At 51.2% G+C, this 21,149-nt stretch overlaps 1 protein-coding gene across 1 annotated transcript; it reads right to left on the reverse strand.

The window, feature by feature from the left end:
* Positions 1 to 1,887: 1,887 nt before the first annotated feature.
* On the reverse strand, positions 1,888 to 18,317 carry PPL (periplakin; the record flags this gene model as incomplete). The annotated part of the gene is made up of 21 exons (XM_010182239.1): positions 1,888 to 4,572; positions 5,073 to 5,165; positions 5,875 to 5,991; positions 6,943 to 7,026; positions 7,329 to 7,479; positions 8,021 to 8,214; positions 8,992 to 9,130; positions 9,234 to 9,412; positions 10,005 to 10,162; positions 10,454 to 10,551; positions 11,089 to 11,240; positions 12,094 to 12,240; positions 13,096 to 13,218; positions 14,216 to 14,311; positions 14,838 to 14,945; positions 15,417 to 15,578; positions 15,705 to 15,746; positions 16,009 to 16,134; positions 17,032 to 17,152; positions 17,530 to 17,684; positions 18,218 to 18,317. Coding segments are annotated over 21 exons (5,230 nt in total), but the record flags the coding sequence as incomplete, so codon positions are not given.
* Positions 18,318 to 21,149: the final 2,832 nt, after the last annotated feature.

Below are 21,149 nucleotides of genomic sequence, written 5' to 3' on the forward strand. Positions count from 1 at the left end.
AGAGCAGAGTCGCAGCAAGGCAGAACCACACCGAGACCCGACAGCTGATGGGGAGCCAGGAGTCTGGCAGCTCTGCCTTGGCGAGGCAACTTGCAACGCTTTCGTGACAGCGTGGGGAGGCGAGGCTCCCATGGCACGCACTTAGTATGGCAGTTCCTTTCGGGTGTAAGAGCTGTGGTTTACTATTTTTTTTTTTTTGGTGTGTGTTGGGACTGTCTTGCTGAAGATAGTGGGGGTGGTATGAAAACTGTTAAATCTTGTACAGAACAACTGAATAAATTGTTTCAAAGTTTCCAAAATGCTTTTTTCCATCTCCTTACCTCTAGTTTCCTGACTTTGTTTTCAAGAATGTGTCTTTCAGCTTAGATGATCACCTCTTGATCATCTTGTTTCTCGAGTAATGAATTATTTACTGTTTTAACTAAAGTCTCTTATGTGATCAGTAAATTACAACTCTGTTTCTAGCTGTTGTGGTGGTAGAATTGCATATGCTCATTCAAAATGCTCCTGCTGATGCTTGAAGTTGACATCTGCTGGAAAGAACATGTGGGGTTCAGACCCTAAAGCAGTGGTGTGATCCTGCATGGTCCTTTCACTTACAAAGGTAAAATACAGAGGTTAATTCCCAAAGCCAGTATGGGTGTGCAGTGAGTACTTATGGCTGCTTTTGCTGACGGCAGAGTTTACTGGGGTTTGGGTATTAGCTGAAATTTGGGAAAAAGGAAATGAAGCCCCTGGTACCATCCCAGTGTAATTCCCTGTTTTCCTGCAGCTGCAGCCCCATTTGTTAGTGCTGTTCACTCCCAGCTAATGCTGCTAATTAGTGCCAACTCTAATGCTGCTCCAGCAATTTCTCTATTGGAAAAGAGTCAAAAGCTAAAATGAACAGTCTCTTTTTTTTTTTTAAACTTTCACTCTGAAATGGCATCCTTCTGCAAAGCCAAAGATCAAGAGACCGCTGTATTTAAGAAAAACCAACTAATGATTGGAACCACTGCATTTTTATTTTGTACTATAAATAGAATTTCCCTCTATTTCCCATTCCCTTACATAAGTAAATGAAACATGTAGCTGCATGTAACTCCATCCAGTAAAATACCAGCACAAATGGCTTTTAACCATGAGGTAAGCTAACTGTTTCGAAGGCACTTTGCATTTGGTTACAGCTGCATGCTTTACATTACCCTCTTGCATTTGGCAGTTCTGCCATCTCTTCACGTACTTCTTGGTGACCTCTGTGGCATACGAATGCTCCTCCTGGATCTACGGCTGATGCTATCAAACTACATCTGCTTCACTCTTCCCCAGCAGCATAGACACATTGGTGAACAAGATGATGGTGTTTAGGTGATACTGAATTGAGGTGTGTAGCACACCTTTGTTTTTATAGAGCTGGTTTTCTTGGGAAGATGATCCCATCACTTAGTCAGTTGTCCACAATGAAACTATCTGGCTTACCAACATGCAGGTGACATAACCAGCTCCTGGTGGTCACCTGGGAGTCATCTTGACCTTCAGTCTAACAAATCCTGTGTACAGCTTGTTATGTGACTATGTGAGTATATGTTGAAGAAACTGCAGGTTCTGCTGAGTCTTTGGACTTCAGGTACTTCACTGTCCTAAGGCTTTTTGTCTTGGTTTTTGTTAGGTTGAGTGATTAAGTAGGGATGAAGAGGGGGAGAAGGCTTCGCTGTAGTCCTGACAAATGTGTTTTCTGCTACTGGTGGTGCTTTTCTGCAGTGTATGACAGCAAGCAGTGTGGCTTCGTAGCACGGCTGGGACAGAGGCTCTAGCATTTTGGAAGATGCAGAGGAGGGCAAGGATTTGCAGTGATCTGGTAGTCTAACAAGGGGTGCAGCTCTGACTAGCTGCCCTTAAGAAAAGTTTCTAAAGTGGAGGGAGCGCTGTGTAATTACTTCCAGACACCAAGACAGCCAGCTCCTGGATCGACATCTCCTTGTTGAGGTAACTGTTGTACTGAGCCATGGTTAGCCTTCCATTCTTCAAGGCATCCTCAATTGAGAACTCTCTACCAGACTTTCTGTCGAGGATCACGGATGATTCTCCATTGGGACCCTTTATTGAGATCTCCTCCCAGTCACATTCCTGACTCTTCAGTTTGACAAACAGGCTCCATTCAATGAGGCCAAACAAATGAGCTTCCTCTGGAGACATTTCTTTTCCTGTATCGGGGTCAATGACCACGATGGAGCGCCTCAGGTGGTTCTCTCTCTGCTCCCTCTTGATAGCCACTGTCTTGAGGCGATTCTGGAGTTGCTCAATCTCTGCGTCTTTTTCTCTGGATAACTGTTTCAGATCATCTAACTCTCTTTCCAAAGCTTGGAATCTGGAGTCCAGGTTTATTCCACTGTCCACATGGGTCATGTTTCTCAAATCCCGAGCTTCTGTTGCTGTGAGTTCAATCTCTGACTGTAGTCTCCTTGTTTCCATCAGCAGGTTCTGTTTTTCAAGGTGCAGTTTGTGGTTTTCCTCCCTTAGTAAGTCTAGCTCCTTTGACGACTTGGAGTTGTTGAATTCCACCTCAGACAGCCTAGTTTCAAGGCGGTTGATATCTGCATCTAGCTCCCTCTTACGCCTACTTTCTTCTTCGAGATTGCTCTTCAGCTTTTGAATCTCATACTCCGTGTCTCCTTTGTCCACTTGGACACTCTCTGAAAAGACCACTTTCTCTTTGACCTCCATCTTCTCCAAAGAAACGAGCTTCTTCCTCAGGGCTTCTAGTTCAGTTTGCAAGACTTGTCGCCGGTGCTTCTCTTCTTCTAGCTCCAGTTTGAGGAGGGAATGCTCCTTCTCTTGCTGGGGATCTTGCTGAAGAATCACTTTCTGTTTCACAGTCACTCGTTCTGTTGTCTCCCTCTCCTGTTCTTCTAACTCCGTTAACCTAATCTTCAGCCTCTGCACCTCCAGCTCAGCCTCTCTGCGGGCCTGTCTCTCTTTCTCAAGTTCCTCTAGCTGACGCTCTAGCTCAGACCGCCTCCTTTGCAGCTTGCGGAGTTCTTCATGGAGGCCATCAATTTGCTTCAGCTCGCTCTCAATGCTCTGAGAGAAGGAGCTGACCTCAGCTTTCAAGGCAGGATCTTGCTCATACTTCACTACTTCCTGTTGGACCACTTTCTCCTTCACCTGGGAAAGTTCTTCTTCCTTCTGTTTTACTTTCTCTTCTTGGAGTAGCCGCTCCCTCTCCAGGTCGATGTGTTTCATCTGTTCGTCTGCTAGCTGCACTCTCAAAGACTCTACCTCCTCTCTAGTCTTGGGGTCTTCCCGAAACTGCAGAATTTCTTGAACAACTTCCTTCGTATGCACTTGAGGTTTGGTATCTTTCAAAGCTTGTATCTCTTGTTTCAGCTGGTAGATCTCAAGGTCAGCTCTTTCAATTGCTCCTGTTCTCTCTATAATTTCCTCCCGGAGTCGCTGTAGCTCCTTTTCAGTTTCTGGATCATTCTTGTACTTAATGACCTCCTTAATGACCTCTTTGACTTCTACCAGTGGCCCTCTGTTCTTCAGAGCAGCCAACTCATTCTGACAGCTCTTCAGCTGTTCGTCACCACCTCGGTATCTCCTCTCCTGCTCCACCAGCTCCAAACGAAGGTTGGCAACTTCATTTTCAGCCTTGGGATCTGGGCGCACAATCTCACGCACTTTCTCCTGAACAACCACCTTGGCGTTCTCCTCCTCCAGCAGCTGGATCTTCCTGAGCAGCTCAGCCTTTTCCCGCTCGTTGGAACGACCCTTGGATTTCTCATCTTCGTACTGACGCCGAAGCTCATTCACCTCTCTCTCAATGGCCAGGTCTTTCTCTACTTTCAGCACCTCCTTGACAGTAATTTTGCCCTCGGCAATGGCCCGTTCCTTCTCAAGACGCTTGAGCTTGTCCTGGAGGAAGCTGAGCTCCTCCTCGTGCTTCTGCCGAAGGGCGCTCTCCCTCTGCTTGTTCTCCTGCAACATCCGGAATTCCATCTCCAACTGGGGATCATTCTGCAGCTTCAGCACCTCCTTCTCTGTTACCTTCTCCTGCTCTTTGTTCTTCTCGCTGGACAGCACGGCAATTTGTTGGCGTAGAAGGACAACTTCATTCTCTCTGGTTCCTTCCTGCCTCCTCAGCTCTTCCAACTCTTCTTTGAGCTTCAGGATTTCATCAGCTTGAGCCTTATCTTGTTCAATGCGCAATACTTCTTTCACTATGTACTCCTGCCCTCCTTCCCTCTTCTCGTGCTCCAAAACACGCAGCCTGATCTTAAGAGCTTCCAGCTCATCCTGGAGCACTTGGTTCTTGCGCTGCTCTTCTGCTAGGTTTTGCTGCAGTTTGTGGAAGCTCTCTTCCAGCTGAGGGTCAGGCACTTTCTTCAGCAGCTCTTTCTTAACCACAGTTTCTTGAGGCTTCTGTTTTTGCAGGTGGACGATGTTGTTCTGAATGGCTTGGATCTCTGCTTCTAGCTGTTGCCGACGCTGAGTCTCATCCTCAAGCTCTTTTTTCAGCTTCCAGACTTCTTCCATGGGCCTTATAGATTTTTTGGTCTGGACAAAGTCTTGTGTCATTTGAACCTCTGGTTGCTGTTGTTGAATAAAGAATGTATAGTCAAAAAAAACCACCCTAAATCATACTTTTGGTGCTTATTTTCAGTGCCTCCTGTGACAAAATGACAGGAGGATGTTGAGATTGGTTAGTGGAGGTTGCCTATTGCAAATGCTGAACAGGGCTATTTGCAAACAGGTTGCTCGTGACCTGCTCTTTGTATTCCTAGCCTGGAATGTGCTTTCTGCAATGCCTGTTGCTGTCACAACAAAGCTTTTAACCACAAAGAACACTGATTTTGGCATGGTTTTGGCAAAAGTGTTAAAAATTATGTGGCGCTTCCTAGGGTGAGTTGAAGATGGGGCTGGGAAACACAAGAGGGGTTGTATATCTGATTTAAGCATCTATTGATGAATGCTTTTGGGGGCATGAGACACTAGCTGGATCTGTTTCCAGTTCAACTTGTAACAGCAAAAGCACACGTGATTATTTACACAACTGTCCTTTTGGCACTGCGTTGCTCCTGGTGATCACTCACCTGCCGCAGGAGGCTCTGAGCGAACTCCAGGTTCTGCAGCCGCTGTTTATTCACGGCGTTTACTTCGGTGAACTTGGCTGCCAGAACGGCTTCCTACAGAACAGAAATGTGTTGATAAGAGGTGGTGGAACCAGGGCTGCTTGGTCAAGACTTGTTGAATAGAAACAACAGGCCCTGAAGAGGTAACCCTGGGTACTCCTCTAAAAACCTACAGCGGTGATCTACCAAGATTTGGGGGAGGAAAAGCAATTCTCACACGCACACACATTCATGATCATACTGTATATACTGTATATTGTATATATGTATATACCCAAGATATGAAAAAAGAGATGCAGCCAAGGAAGAACTTGTGGACACTTCTGCCTGCTTCTATATGCAGGATGACTATGAGGCAGGTAGTGAACAGATCCTGCATAAATAAGTAACTTGTGGCCTGCTCTTGCTTGTAAGTATTTTTAACTAGTAGTCCTTGGTGGTGAAATCTCACTCTCTGAAAGTCTGGACTGGAGAAAAGTTTTCAGGTTTTTGGCTTTTCACACCCCCCCCCTTTCAGAAAGGAACTGCTAGATCCAGTATTTTCCATCTCTTATTCTGGCCAGCCTAGACCCAAAAAACTGACGGGTTAAGAATTATGAAAAATCTTTTTTTTTTTTTTTCTTCTTCCCCTGGTTCCCTGCCCTCCCCTGTGGGTCCCCTCTGGGGCTGTGATTGCTGACAGTAAAATAATTGTTTCCAGAATTCCCACTGGTCTCATAAGCTGTCATCTGCTTTAGCTTGCTGTCGGCCACCACTCATTTACCTCCTCTTTCACTTTTGCAGCTGGAGACTGGAGCCTGGGCTTCTTGCTCGTGTACCCATTGCGGCTGTTCTCTAGGTCGAGGATGGACCGGAGTTTCTCTGCTTCCAACTCATAGTCCTGTGGGAAGATGTTCCCAGGAGAAAAGTGAGATTACTGGGTCCCCTTCATGCACAGGTCCCTCCTAAACCCTGGCTTTAACAACTTCTTCCCTTGACCTGTGTCTTAGGTGAGCTGTTGAGGATGGTGGGATGTGGAGTGCTGCTGGCAGGACCTCCCAGCAGGTTCTGAGTCAGGTACTGCCCTGTGATCTTCCAGTTACCCTACTGGTGCTGGGCTTGGAGTGGAAACTCTCCTTGCCATGCTAACAGCGACATGATGTCAACGTTGGAGCAGATACAACCTGGTTTTAGCTCATCAGTTGACTAAGCAAGGGCACTAAGTTTTCTTCAGGTGGCTTCTTGTAGGATATAGAGGATTCTGCCCATCCACTCTGCTCTGATGAGATCCCACCAGAAGTACTGTGTCTAGCTCTGGGATCCCCAGTATAGGAAAGATGTGGACTTTTTGGAGTGGGTCCAGAGGAGGCCACAAAAATGATTAGAGGGCTGGAGCAACTCTGCTATGAGGGACAGGCTGAGAGCTGGGGTTGTTCAGCCCAGAGAAGAGAAGAGAAGGCTCTGGTGAGACCTTATTGTGGCCTTTCAATATTTAAAAGGGGCTTATAAGATAGATGGTGAGAGACTTTTTAGCAAGGCCTGTGGCAATAGGACAAGATGTAATGATTTTAAACTAAAAGAGGGGAGATTCAGACTAGATGTAAGTACAAATATTTTTATACCAAGGGTGATGAAACACTGGCACAGGTTGCCCAGAGAAGTCGTAGATGTCCTATCCCTGGAAACACTTGAGATTAGGTTGGACAGGGCTCTGAGCAACCTGATCTAGTTGAACATGTCCCTGCCCATTGCAGGGGGTTGGACTGGATGACCTTTAATGGTCCCTTCCACTCCAGACCAGTCTATGATTCTAACGTTAAAGTTCTCCCACCAGCAAAATTGCAGTCCTTACCTTCACTGCCTGCTGGTATTGCTGAGCTGTGGCAGAGACTTTCTGCACCTCCTGTTCCTTGCTTGCAATGTCACCCAGGAGCGCCTGGCATGCACAGAGATACCGGTCAAAGGGAATACAAAATCCAGACACTTCATTCAGCCTTTTTGAGGGTTGGCATTAAAATTACAACACTGAGAATTACAACCTTCTCGAGCTGCCCTGCTATGTGTAAACAAGGCACATGCAGGACAGTGGGACCTTAGAGCATATAAGTAAATAAAGCTAATAAGTATTTATATTTTTCTGTTTTGTGTTTAGTAGCTATCTATGTTCTATTCCTTATCTTTTAGTGTTGTTTCTTCTCCTCTCCCCATAGAGCCCAGGGTGCTCTCAGAAAAAATTACCGCTTGGTTCTTCAGCTTCATTTCCACTTGCTGGATGTTGTCGGTCTCCTGAGGCTCGTAGTTAGGTATGTTGCACAGGAACTGGCTGACTTTGTCATAGTTGGTGCGATAGTTGGAATAGGCACTTCTCGCTTTCTGCAGGGTCTGCGTTCTGTAGGGGAAATCAGCTCAGCTTCAGTACTGTCACATCTCTCGTCTTTTCTGCAAACACCTCTTAACCTGTCCCTGCTTCCCCTGCCCCCTACAGACACAGATCTGAGCCAGAGCTGTTCTCTGGCTGACCCTCTCCTCTCTGGGAGAGTCTTCTGCAGGAATTGGTGCCACCTGGTCAGTATAAAAGTAAGCGGAAATTGGAGGAGAGTCAGTGGACATAACCCTTTAGTGAGATAAGGTACAAAACAACGTGATCCAGGCAGAGGCAGATGATCTGTGGCAGCCAGTGCAGTCATTCTTGCCCAAGTCCCCATCTCTGTTGCAAGAACACTTAATCCTAATGGCTTCCCAGATCGACCCAGCTGGTGCATGCCAGGAACCTCTTCTTCCTTGAACCTCCCTTGAAGTCCTTTTGCAACTCCTCATTCACACGATGGTGTTATGCCTCTTCCCAATTCAGTGTGGTTCCAACCCCACTGTAAATATCCTGGTTCTCCAGGTTGGTCCAGTCCTAGCTACATCTTGTCCTAGAGTCTTACCTATGGTCGATTTGCTTGCTGAGGTTGTTGAAGCGCTGGTTGAGTTTGTAGAGCTCGGCTTCCTGCCGTTCGATGTCAGGACAGTGCTCCTGGAACTTGCTGGCCAGGGCATTGGAGCACGTCTTCGTCCTTTGCAAGTTCTGCTCTGCTTCATTCAGTAGGAACCTCTTGGACTGCAGCTCAGTGCCCATGGCCTGTGAAAAAAGCAGGAGAGAGATCCTCTGGGGTTGCACACATGCCAGCCTTTTGTACTGTTCCCCATCAACTCCAGCTACTGCACCGGCACTGCAGAGGATGCTGAGGAAACAGCTGAGCTGCAGGTAGTGCTACAGGTTGTGAAGAAAAGAAAGTGACAGGCTTGCATGGTAAGCAGAGCTATCTAGTAAACCTGATGGGAAGAAAAGCTTGCTCACTTCTCCACCTCTTAATATTTAAAAGCAAGCATACTTTGGTGTTCCTCGCAAGACTTAAACCCTGTTCCTGCCAGTGCAACAACTCCAGAAGGAAAGCTTTTGCATGCCTGAACTTGGGTACCTGATGGAAAAGCTGAAGAAGGGCAGAAAATTCTGGCCTAGACAGTTTTTTGGCCTTTCTAGCAGGATTGCCAATTTTGGTAGCTTTTCATAGTGATAACTGTTCTCAAATCCTTGCTAGGTCCATCTCTTTCCTGTATCAGGCCTTTGCACTGCTTTTCTCAGACCATTTTATTCTTTCCCTTTAGTCCTTTCACCAAACCACAAGTATTCAACTGGTATTTGCTCTCTGGTTTGGGGATGGGTAATGGTTTGCATTTAAAGTAGGTGAGGATCACTGCAGCTAACGTGGGGTCCTATCTCCAGCTGGAGGAAGCCAGCCCTTTAGCAACTGATTCAAGCCTGGGGGTTGAGCAGCAACTACTCAGGCCTTTGGAAAGTGGTTCTCTATGTGGAACATGTCAATAGGGTAGAAAACTGGTGGGACATGACACTCACCAGCAGCTCTTCTTTCTTACAGTCTACCACCCGCAAATCCTCTGGTACTGTGTCATCCATGACCAGCTTGTTCTCATAAGTAGACAGCAGGTCTCGGCCTTGCTGGAGGCTCCTCTCGAGGTGTGTGGCCACCTCAACTCTGTATGGATGCAAGTGGAAAGGTGCTTAAATACGCCTGCACCTATCTCCTGCGTGATCCTGCATTACACCACGTTCAACTCCTGGCTTAAGCCATGACTTACTTCTCTTGAGCAGCGCTGAGCAGCTGGACCACGCGGTCATACCTCTTGTTGGTACTCTCCACCTTGTTCTTCACCAAGGTGGCGCTGCCAGTGTTTGGCACAGACTCAATGAAGGCTTCGCACTCCTGGATCTTCCGTTTTTTCTCAGGTTCAATGCGTCGGACCTCATTGGTGATATTCTGCAGTAGGAATATACCCTTTATAGCAACTGAACTAGGACCTTGTGGCTACCAAGACACTGACCCTTGGCTGTCCAGTGTGAGAAGGAAGGTCAGGGCTGAGGGCTTGTGTTTGATGGGATGTGCCTTTCAGCCCTGGAGGGGACAAAAGGATATTTTCTGTTGACTCTCTGACTTGTATCTCTTCTGGGGCAGCCCAGCTAGCCCTTAGCAAGGAAACTCTGTCTGGGGAGTGGTTCCTACCAGCTCTGTCTCTCAGAAATGTGCTGGACTCATCTAGACCATTGGGCTCTGCAGCCTGACAGATGAGTTCATGCCTGGACATCAAAGCACTGCAGGCAGTTGGAGCAATTTGCTTTCACTTGTGGTGGCCCTTGGATTTTAACACAGCCCTTGGCAGGTGATGTAACCAGGACCTGAACTTTCTCCTAAACCAAGGGAGGTTTGTGGCACAGAGCCTGACTTAATTAAGGGTCTGAAGGAAAGGAAAAAAGCAGGATGCTACCAGTGCTGGTGCCTAGCAGAGCAGGCACACAAGGAGAAAGAGTGCCCTGGACCACGATTTCCTGCTCTTGTCTGATGGTAGTGGTACCTTCAGGTCCTTGGAACGCTCAGTGCTGTCCTGCACAGCCCGGCTCTGCTCCAGCGGTGGACGGAGGTTTGCTGTTATTGCTTTCTCCTGCTTGTCCAGGTCGCTGTTCACTTTCTCCAGCCCTGCCAGAAGCTGGCGCCCCCGAACCGATGCAGCATCTGGATAATGGTGGTGGGACCAGGTTAAACTCATCTGGAAGCTGGGTCTGGGCTCAATCCCACTAGTGAGCGTACAATCCGTGTCCGCCTCCACTCCCTGAGCCCTGCCTGCTGCGACTGCAGACTAGCTGCTCTACCCCTGCATGCAGCCCAACACCATTGTACCCAAGACCCTTAGGACATGGGAAGCTCTTGGTGACATCCCCCCCTAAGATGGCCACCACCCAGGTTCAAGGTTACAGCAGCCTTTTTATGCCTGGGAAGCCCCAAGCTGCCCTTCCAGAGCCATACCTCCAATGCTGTCTGCCTTCAGCCCCTCATAGCGCTGCTGGAGGATGTTCTTGCAGTTGGCCGTCTTGTCCTTCATGTTCATGTAGTGATTGGCAATTCTGAAAATTGGGACAGTGCAGGCATCAGGTCTGAGTCAGGACCTCAGCCCCTCCATCACCCATCCTGGTGCTGCTCCAGAACAAGGTACAGCTCTGGGTGGGCTGGTGGGACCAGGCCCCTCGAGGTGCCCATAAAAGCAGTGAGGCAGAGGCACCTTCACCCCATATTGGTAAAGAGGCAGTGTGGTGTCCTCACTGGCTGGGTGAGAACAGGTGAGAAGCAGCACAGGCAGGTGTCTGCCTGCTGAGGGGGGGGTGGGCAGCTTTCCCCCCACCATAATGGCCCCAAGAGCAGGGAGGGCCTGGATGGCTCTGAGCTAGCTCCACTTTACCAGGTGGGAGCTCATGTGCAAGCAGGATGGTGCAGGAATCCCTCCTGGAGGAAGCCTGAGGCTTCAAGCAGGAATTGGGGCAGGAGCCCCTCCATCACCATTGCCAGACAGAGGGTACAGCGCTGGTGGGGTGGCCTGGGGCTGGTGAAGGCAAAGGCTGCTGGGGCAGGGGGAGAGTCTGGCATGGCAGGCTGGGGGTACATACTGGTCTGCTAGCGCTATTGCTTCTGTGTCAGGTGGGGGGATCATGAAGCAGACCCCTGGGGCGCTGATGGTGTCTCCTGAGCTGTCTGCCACTTCCCAAATGTCTCCGTTGTTCTTCTGCAGGGTGTAGTGGGCTCCTCGGCTTATCTGGCCCTGGGGGACAGGAACTGGTCACAGCAGCAGGTCAGGAAATGCCGCCCACCCCACTCCATGCTGCAGCCCCAGGAAGCTGTGCTTGTAGGGTGACAGGACCGGCATAAAACCCAATCTCTTTTCTCTGCAGCCTCTTGCTTTTCCAAGCGCCTGCAGCTTGCTGAAATTTCATGTGCTGCTTTCTCCCTCCCCCGAGCCTCCAGGTATGAAGCTGTGCCTCCTCTTGCAACCACCACAGCAAGCAAATTCCCACTGGGGCAGAGATAAGAAGGTGTTTCCATGGCTATGCTGTGGCTTTCCTTTTTGGAGAAGCAGGTGGCTGAGTCAGCCTGAGCCGCTCGCTCCTCTCCAGGCCTCTGCTGCTCCTGTGGTGTCTGCTGGCTGTGCAGACCTATCCCTTTGGTCGACTACTCAGACCTACAAGAACTGATGCTGTGATGCTGGAGATGGAGAGATGCAGATCCATCCCCTGGGACTGTGCCAGTGATGTTGGAGAGTTTCCTTGATCAGAAACATGCCTGGACGTCTCCGCTGTCCCAGCGCAGGGAGCGTGAGAACATGACAGAGCTGGGCTCTTGCAACCTCCTTAAGGGTGTGTGATTGCTGTCCCCAGGGTGCACGGAGGCTGCGTTTCCCTCAGACCCCTCCTGTGCTGCTCCTCCCGAGCTGCAAAACCTGCTTTCCCACCAGGGCAAGCATGACCTTTACCTTGTGCCTGCTGCTGGAGACATCGCCACTTGGGCACTGGCCAGAACTGTTCCTTCCCCTGGTGCCTCTTCCATCCCTAGTGCCCCTCGAGGAGAGGGTTCACAGCAGCACCCCTGTATGGCTGATGGGATGAGGGAAATGTTACCTGCTCTCCTTCATACTCGCAGAGAGCCTCCACAGGGACGGGCTGGGGTGGTGTCTCACGGCGGTACTGCAGGGGCAAGACCTGCTGGCTGCGCTCCTGCAGGGACTTCACCACCTCCTCGTACTTGTCCAAGGCCTTTTCCTGGTCCTAGCACAGGGTAAAGACCAAAATCAGTAGGGAAATACGGGAAGAATGAGCTCCTGGGCTCTTTCAGCTGGGGAGGAGCTTGTACCAATGCTGCCAGGACAGAGACTGCAGCTTCTTTCACTTGTGCCAGTGAAAACAGTTCCTGGGTCCTGCTCTGCAGCCGTTGTGTTCCTGCACTCTCCTGCCTACTTTTGCAACGACTGGGACTGTGTCTGTGAGCTGCCATGCCTTGGCTCTGGCCACTGGGCAGTAACAGGCATTCCCTGGTGTATGGTCCACATCTGCCTGGCTGCATATTGATGGACAGCCCCGCCCCCAGCTCTTAGTTCTAATTAGAGTCTTGTGAGAAGGCTCTCCAGCAGTTGCTCTATTTCTAGCTGTAGAGGTGGGTATCCCACAATGTTGAGTGGGATGGAGTACGCAGGAGGAGAGGGAGAGCTATCAGCTGTCCCAGGACACGTGCATCATCTGGGCCTGCTGCAGCATGCTTGGGCTTGGGCTTGGGCTGGGCCAGCACAGTCCTTCCCAAGTGGGCGATTTCACAGCGCGGCTCCCGGCAGCACAGCAAGTTCCACAGCCTCCTCTGGCAGCGGGTCTAATTATGCTCCTGCCCTTCATGAGCACTAACTCAATGAGAGAACAAATAAAAACCAGCCCAGTGAGCAATTGCGTTGCTATGGGAGAGGCAATCTCTAGCCCAAGGGGAAGGAAGAGTCTGGCAAAGGGAGGCAGCAGCATGGTCTTGCTGAAAGCTGGACTAGATGCCTGCACCAGCAGGGATGTCCCTCCATCAGTGTCACTGACACAGGCTCCTGCTGCCACCTCCTCTACTGTCCTGCCTGCACCAATACTCACATCCAGTTCCCGGAGAAGAGACTCAAGCTGGTATCTGTCCTTGAACTCTGGGCTGAATTTTTGGTCCAGGTCTGTGTCCACCTTCTTCAAGAGTTCCTGGGCATCCTTAGAGTCTTTCTGAAACTGCAGAAAGGCAAAGTCTCTTGTGAGAGAGGGTCCAGCTGAAACATTGAGTGGACCCAGCCTGGCATGCTGGTCCTTGCACTGCCTAGAGCAGAAACAGCTACCAGGAGATATGATGGGCACTTGGACACCCAGAAATGCATGGAGAAAGGTGAGGAATTGCTATTTCCTGTGCTCAGGACAACAAAGCCAGGAGAAAGGCAACCAGGAGCAGCTTTTTGTATAGTCTCCTGCAGCGCTGTTAAATCCCACCTTCCCCCCCACCTCAATTTTGTTTCACTTGGACAACATCACAATGGTGCACGGTGTCTCCACTGCCAGCACCAAGGAGAAGACAGAGCCAAGGCCTTCCACACACAAACCAGCCCTTGAGGCAGTTATTCTGGCAGATACCCACAAAAGGCACTGCCTGGGCTGGGCACCAGGGTTAAGCTTTGGCAACAGACTCATCACGTCCTCATCAACACGCCTAGGCTGTGGGAAAGGAATCCAGCCTGACCTGCTCCCCTGCAGAGCCTTCCTGGCTGTCAGATGCAATTTATCCAGCAGACATCTGTCTGCCCAGCTCAGCTTTGCTTTCTGCAGGTGTAATTTCTCCACTCGGACCTGTTTGGCTTCTGAGAGGAGCATGCAAGGTCCCCCCATGTCTTGTTTTGGGGCTGAGGTACCTCTGCGAAACATCTCTGCTGTCCTGTGGATGAGGATGCCAATAGCGGACAGTGCCTCTTGAACCTCAGCATTGGAGCGGAGGCTTTCTGCAAGTCATGCTTTGGCCAAGCTATTACTGTGTTTGGTGGTTGAGCAATTATGACTAGTATTATCAGCTCAAAGTGATCCTCCTAGCCTTAAAAGCACCATAGACTAGAGGACTAAATCTCCTCTACCCTGTTTCTAGAGGAGCCGGAGTTTGTTGGTGTTCTGGGATGTCCTGTAACTCAGCACCCACTTGGGGCTGTGCAAAGCAAACAGTGCCTCGCTGCTCCCAGAGATCTGGTACCTTGTGGAAGTCCTCCATGAACTTCAGGTGGCTTTCCTCACAGATCAGCAGGTTCAGGTACTCCTTCCAGTCAGCATGCACGGCCTCGATGTGAGCCTGCAACATAGGGGTGGGAAGTGGGCATTAGCGGGATGCCCCGTGCTAGGGGTGAGCCTGGGCTGTCCAACAGAAAGCATCCACTTCCACCCTGAACAAACAGTTCCTTGGTTGCCTCTGAAGCCACCCAGATGCTCAGGTCAAAGCTAGGATGAGAATACTGGAGAGAAAGTTCAAAGTTGGGATGCTCCTATGGGAGCATGGGGCTGGGTGGAAGGAAGTGGCAAACCCTGTGGCCTTATGTCCATTTTCCCATCAAAAGTGGAACTTGCCACCATAGTTTATCCTTTGTAGGCAGGCACGAGGAATTGCTACAGGAATGAGAAATAAGCAAAGAGCTCCTTAGGTTTATCTCGGCTCCTCCGATGGTGTTTACGCACTTACAGGTGAAGAAGTCTTTTTCCCACTTGGCATCCCAGGAAGGCAAGAGTTGTGTTGGCACCAGGTCCCATGCTGGAGAAGGGCTGGGCGAGTCCCCTGACCACCAGAGTGGGTGGGGAAGCTGGAGCCCATTCCTGATGCTCACCTCGATGGCATTCTTTCCAGGGTGATTCTGGGCGAGCAGCTGATCTCCATCTGCATGCAACTTGTTGATGGCCTCCTCCTTCTCCTCCAGCTTCCGGTGGATGAAGTTCTAGATGGAGAAAGGTGAGATACTGATCTCCATGCAAGGAAGAGGGGACTCTGGCTGTACTCTGTGACTGAGCTACTCTAAAAGGGCCTGAACAGCTCCATCAGTCAGAAAGAGTGATGTTGCCCTGCTGCAGCTTTTGTTTTTCCTTCTCTTGCAGATATTCCTAAAGATCTGACTCTTGCCAGGTGAGTGCTGAGATAAGGGAGAGAAGAATGAGGAAGCGCTTGAGCTCTTGAGCTTCCTCATAGCTTTATTTCTGGCAGAAAGTAAGGATCAACCTTATTATCCGTATGCTATCATCTGTACTTCTCAAAGTGCTTCATGATGGAGTGAGGGAAACTGAGGCACAGGGGAAGAGATGTTTTCAGCCCCAGTTCAAACCTCAGCTTGCTCCCCTGGCTCTGTGCCACCTCCCTTGCTGCAAAGCACCCAGCCAGCGCAGGGCCAGGCAGCATGCAAGCGCGCACGGACCTCATACTGGCGGCGCCGGCTGGGGTAGTCCAGGTTGCGGTCGCTCCAGTCGTAATGGGTTCTGTCCTTCGCCTGCTGATCCAGCCAGTAGAGCTTGTTGGTGCAGCGCTGCATGTAGTCCTGCAGAGAATTCAGATCCTGCTGCCGCTGCTGGGAGCCAGCCTGGGAAGGGTCAGACAGAGAGCTCAGCCCAAACCTTATCTCCATGTGTCCCCTTGGGGTGCCTGGCTGCCCCGGCAAGGGATCCCTGCCAAGAGCTCTGCCCCCAGGTTCCTAGAAGTCTCTTACCAGCAGCTTCTGGTATTTGGTTTGGAAGTCACTTGTGTATTCCTGGTAACAGAGGAGAAGCAAGGCCAGAGTTAGGAGCATGTCTCCTGAGAGTGGTGGTCTGGTAGGGGCTTGAAGATGGAGGGGGATGAGGGGCTTAAGGGATTTGCCTTATTGTAAAGCTAGAGTCAGTGTACAATGCTCAGCTTCAAGGTTAGGCATGCGTCTGCACCCCCACCCAACCTGGTCCAAACTGTGGCAGCTTGGATGGTGGAATGCCCCTGCCTTCAGTGAGTCAGGACACAAGAGGGACAGGAGAGCTGACCTTGTTGACTTCCTTGGCGATACGTGGGCCGATGGCCATGACCTCGTTGTGGAAGATGTTGTGCTCTTCTACTTGGCTGTTGACCAGTGGCAGGTCAGTCCCGAAGCCCTTGCTGCTTAACGCGTCCTGTGGCACACAGGAGTCGGGATTAGAGATGGGGGAATGGGACACGGTAGCTAAGACCTGGGAAACTCCTCTTGGAGGTGGACATGGAGCTAGGCTTGGATGGGCTCTGCTGTCAGCAGCACGCATGTGGGTAAAATCGGATGTGTTGCAGGGTGGCTGTGGGAAGGTGAGTTTGGGGGTTTAACCCTTTTCTGTCTGGAAGAGTGTAGAGAGTTGGATAAAATAAAGAGTTAGAGCCATGGAGTAGAGCCCAAAGCAGGCAGTGACTAGGGAGGACCCAAGAGAAGAAGCTGAGGCTTGATCAGCTTGGGGAGGAGAAGACTTTGTGGGCACCTAACAGCTTCCTTCCCATAAGGTTTTTGAGAAAATGGAGCCAGGTTCTGCAAGGCAGTGCATGGTAGGAGGGTGAGAGACAACAGGTATAAATTGAAACGGGGGAATTGCGGACTGGGCATAAGGAGAAGCTTTTCCACTCTTCAGACAGTGGAATGTTGAAGCACATTGCCTGGAGAGGGAGCACAGTCTCCATCCTCAGATGGAGAAGGGCGGAGGCTTGCCCAAGCTCACCCAAGAGGTCAATGGCCAGGCTGAGCCCAGGAGCCCATGCCCTGAAGGCCAGGCTGGTATACTCCACCATGGCCCCTCATCCGCTGGAGTTTTTCCTCGCTTAGCCAGGCTGCTGCCAGCGGTGCCGCTTCAAGCACCAACTCCTGGTGCCACAGCAGCTGGCCTTGTCCCATCACCTTGGCACCCTCCCCTGTCACCCAGCACCCCACCTCCTTCCTATGCTATTTGCTGCTCCCAGTATCAAGCAGCCAAGAAGGCCTCCAGAAGCTTTCTCTACGGGCAGATCTACGAGGTCCTGCCCAGCTGTGCTGCTGATGGTCCCCTTGGTACCTGTTTCTCCTCGATCACTGTTGACCAGTTGACCTGGGGCTCAGTGTGCTGTGGGGGGAAGTTGTAGATCTGGTTGTGTTTCACACGCAAGTTTGCCACTCGTTCCTTTAGCTGCCGGATGCTGCGGGAAGGAAAAGAGAAGGGTGGGATGCAGAATGTGGGCATGGGCCAGCATTAGTATCAGTAGCTGTAAGTGATCCTCTCACAGCCCTACTACGTGGGGGAAGCTGTCCTTAGGGGACCTTGATGAGCCCAGCGGTGCTAGGCAGGCTAGCAGCAGCCATGTTGTGCAATCAGCTGGGAAGGGAGAGGGCAAAGATTCCCCTGGGCCCACGTTGTCTGCCAGGGGCTGCCCAGCACATCTGCCAGCTCAGGGCAGGCGTGGTACTGGGGACAAGCATTGTCCACCCGTACACTAGGCAGGTAGAGCCCTGCCGCGCTTCATGCAGAGCTGCCATTGGCAAGGCCCTGGGGACAAGTTCCCCCCTTGCTACTTACTCTTCAGTGATCATGTCACCCTGGGGGTGCTTCATGTGCCGGGCGATGGCTGCATCCCCATCCAGCACATAGAGCAGCTTGTCGGACTCGGTGAGCTTCTGAGCCGTCAGGTCCTTGTACTGTGCTAGCTGGCATGCCTTGATCTTGTGCAAGTCCTGGGCAGGCAGAGAGTGGGGAGGAAGAGTGACAAGGGAATAATAAAAGGTATCCAAGAGGTTGTCCCACTGTGCTGCCCCTGGGCACAAGCTCTGCCATATCCTGTCCTCCCAGGGATGTATTTTGCTTTCACCATGGCTGTTAGCCCAGAGGAAGGGATGTGGCTGGTGGGGGGCTGCATCACCACGGGATGGTTCAGGAGGTTCTCCATCCCAGCTACCCAGTGGGATGCACATCCTGGGATAAACATCCCCACTCTGTACAGTGCTACCCTGCCCTGGGTAGGGAACACTTTTGGGGCCTCATCATCTGTTACACCACCACACCTTCTTTCCACAACATGGGGGAACCCGTGTGTCCCTCCATTACAGATCATTGCAGCCCAGGCACCCACTGCAGGGCAGGGTGACCAGGTATGCATGCCCTAGGAGAGGAGACTGCAGTGGAGTGGGAAGGGCTGCGGCAGGAGGGAGCCAGGGGGGAACAGGGCTGCTCCGAGGAGCCCAGGTGAGCGGGGCGGAGGCTCGCTTACATTCTGCATTCGGGAGTCGGTCTCCACAATATTTTTCTCCACCTGGTCGGCATTTTTCTGCAGGCGCTCTATGAGCTCGGTCAGCTCTTTGCTGGAGATACTGGGGAGAAAAGAGGGAGACTCGTCACCCCAAAAACACAGCCACAGCCCTAAGTGGGGGTGCTGTGTCCGCAGGGGGTGGCCGGGGGCCAGCCAAGCCCGCCAGGCACTGCAGCTGTGCGTGACTCACTGCTGCATTTCTAACACTTTCCAAAATACTCAGCTGCTCTGCCAGGATGGGGGTGGCGGGTGGGGACGCAGTTTTTCCTGCACAGTGGAAACGAGAGCAATGCTGTGGGTAAGCCTGAGCCTCCCTTGGCCTTGCAGCAAGAAAGCAAAGAGCTGTTTGCAGGGGATAAAGAAAAGGGGGTGCTTGAGCAGCAGAGAGGACCTGGACTGCGCACACACAGGCAAAGTGGCCTGGCTGCAGCTATTGCCTGCAGACCCAAGCTGTGCTGCCCCTGCCTCTGGCAGCCCCTGCACCCTGTGTGCACCCCACGGTGGGGTGCAGCCCTGCCTTGGAGTCCCTGCTGTCCCCCTCTATCCACAGTCAGGATTTCCTTGCTCTGCAAGGAGTTATTCACAGTAATAAAGGTACGGGACAGTGCACATTGCATCTCGTTTTTGGTGCTTTGTCTCTTATTAGGCACTGTTTTTTGCTTTCAGGGTGATGCAGGGTATGGGGCCAACCCAAATATTCACAGCCTCACTGCAGGGACGGCTGAGCCAGAGCAGTCAGAACAACCCGTGACGCAGCTTTTGCATTCCCAGGGTTATTTTAAACATTTCGTCTTCTTGCTGTCACTTTGGCTGCAAGGAGAGGCTGCAGTGTGCCAGGCCAGCTCTGGAGGGCTGTGTGCCAGGCAATGCCCAGGCCAGAGGCAGAAAGCAGGGTGTGCTCCCAGCCATCCCTGGAGCCACAGGTTTCTGGAGCTGAGGCCAGTGGCAAGGCTGGGGCCTGAGTCCCAGCTCTGCTGCTTTGCCATACGGGCTTCAGTCAAGGGTTGGCTCACTCCAATCCCAACCATATCGGGGATAATAAACCTTAATGACCTCGTTATGTGGTGACAGAATTAATCTTTATACGGTGCTTGGAAGTGTTAATTGCTGTTACAGCTGCTAACAGATAAGTTGTGTGATTCTGAGGGGCAGGGGAGGAGGGGAGAGCATAGTTGTCTGGTGGAGCACTAGCATCCCAAGCATGCTTGCTCATGGCATGGAGGGCTCCTGCATCCCCACATAGACAGCTTCATCCAGCAGCTTCGTCAGCCCCAATCTGAGGAGTCCTGCAGCACCTAGGTCCATCACAGAGCAGGGGTTGACCATGTGAGCTTCTCCAGGACAGCACAAGGTATGTTCTCCCATCTTCCACAGTGAGGTGGGCCAAAGCTGAGAGTGGAAATGGCCTGTTAACCAAGGCAGATTTCTTCCAGGGCTTTGCAGTGGCTTCCCCAGACACGTGCCCATGCTCAACTGCTCGTCAGGGCAATACATGGCCTTATCAGTCCTGTGCATCTTGGGGACTGCATGCAGACTCTGGTGGGGATGCTCTCAGCTTTCCGCCATCACAATGCAGGCACCGGGGAAAAAAAGCTTGTCCAGCCCAGGTCTGACCAGCCTCCCTTCAGGCACTGGTGTAGAGCTTCAGGATATGTTCTGGCTTGCCACATGTGCCATCACTTTCAATGCAGCAGGACAAAACAAAACCCAGCTCTGGGCTTGTTCCTCCCTACCTCAAACCCTGCCCTGGGCTGCAGGAGCCTTGTAGCATGCGACAGCTCCACAAAAGCTTATGTTTCCCTGGGAAGTTCTGACATGGGCAGGATTTACACTGATTTTTGTCTTTTTATAGAAGCTGCATCATCAGGATGGTACTCGGCATGGCTGGTGGTTTGTGTCTGACACTGCTGCTGCTGCCTGCCTGCCTGGTACCTCCTGATGAGCAGAGGGATTGCCGTGACTGTGGGCACTTTCATATAGGCAGAAATGAACTGAGCAGGCATTTCTGAGTGGAGAAGCAAATGAAAGAGTCAGTACTTGTCATGCAGCTGCCTGCAATAACTGCAAGGGTGAGTCTCATTTTCCCTTAATCCCACCTGGAGGGGGCAGTGGGAGATGGATGTGTGGGGCTGGATCCTGCTACAATGGTAGAAGCAGCTCTTAAAAACCACTTTGGGGTTTCTTCTAATCTGCATCATCCCATGGAAACCAGGGAAAACGTCAGATGAAATCAGTGGAGAGAAAGTAGTTTGAAGCTGGGTGACTAAAATGTGCTGCATGTGTTCATGTGTGAAGATGATGGTTACTCTGAGCTGGCATCTCCTGCATCCTGCAAAAGCCTGCAACCACAACAGAACCTTCCTTCTCTCTCACCAATGAACTGGAGGCCACCTTAGCTTTGAGGGCAGGAGAGGCTGATTATCCAGGTGGGAGCTTGGGATGCTTTGCTGCGATAGCTGGGAGCTGAACCAGCACTGAGCAGGGCTTGGGAAGAGCTGGGAGGGTGTTTACTACAAGCTCCAGGGTTTCACTGGATCTATGGCATGGATGGAAAAAACTATCCCAAAAAGCAGAAGAGGTTTGGGGCTTTTCTGTTTCTGGTTTTGATTGACGCTTCTAAATATTACAGAAGAAATAAAATTAAGGCATGGATTGTTTAGGGATGTTTTAGGATCTTCAGTGTTTCAGCCATGGCTTCCCAAGGTGTTGCTGCTGGTCTGGTCTAGCAGAGCTGAGCCTGGAGCCTTTGCCCAGCCTTTGCGCTTGCTTTGCATCAGCAAAACTGATCTCAGGTGCCGGGAGTCGGAAAGTCCAATATCCAGGCCCTGACTCTCTTACCCAGGGACTGGCTTTGCTGGGAGCATCCCCTGTGACTGCGTTGCTGCTGCTGGAA

Source organism: Mesitornis unicolor, unplaced genomic scaffold (genome assembly GCF_000695765.1).
Source record: "Mesitornis unicolor isolate BGI_N332 unplaced genomic scaffold, ASM69576v1 scaffold27610, whole genome shotgun sequence".
NCBI lineage: Eukaryota > Metazoa > Chordata > Aves > Mesitornithiformes > Mesitornithidae > Mesitornis > Mesitornis unicolor.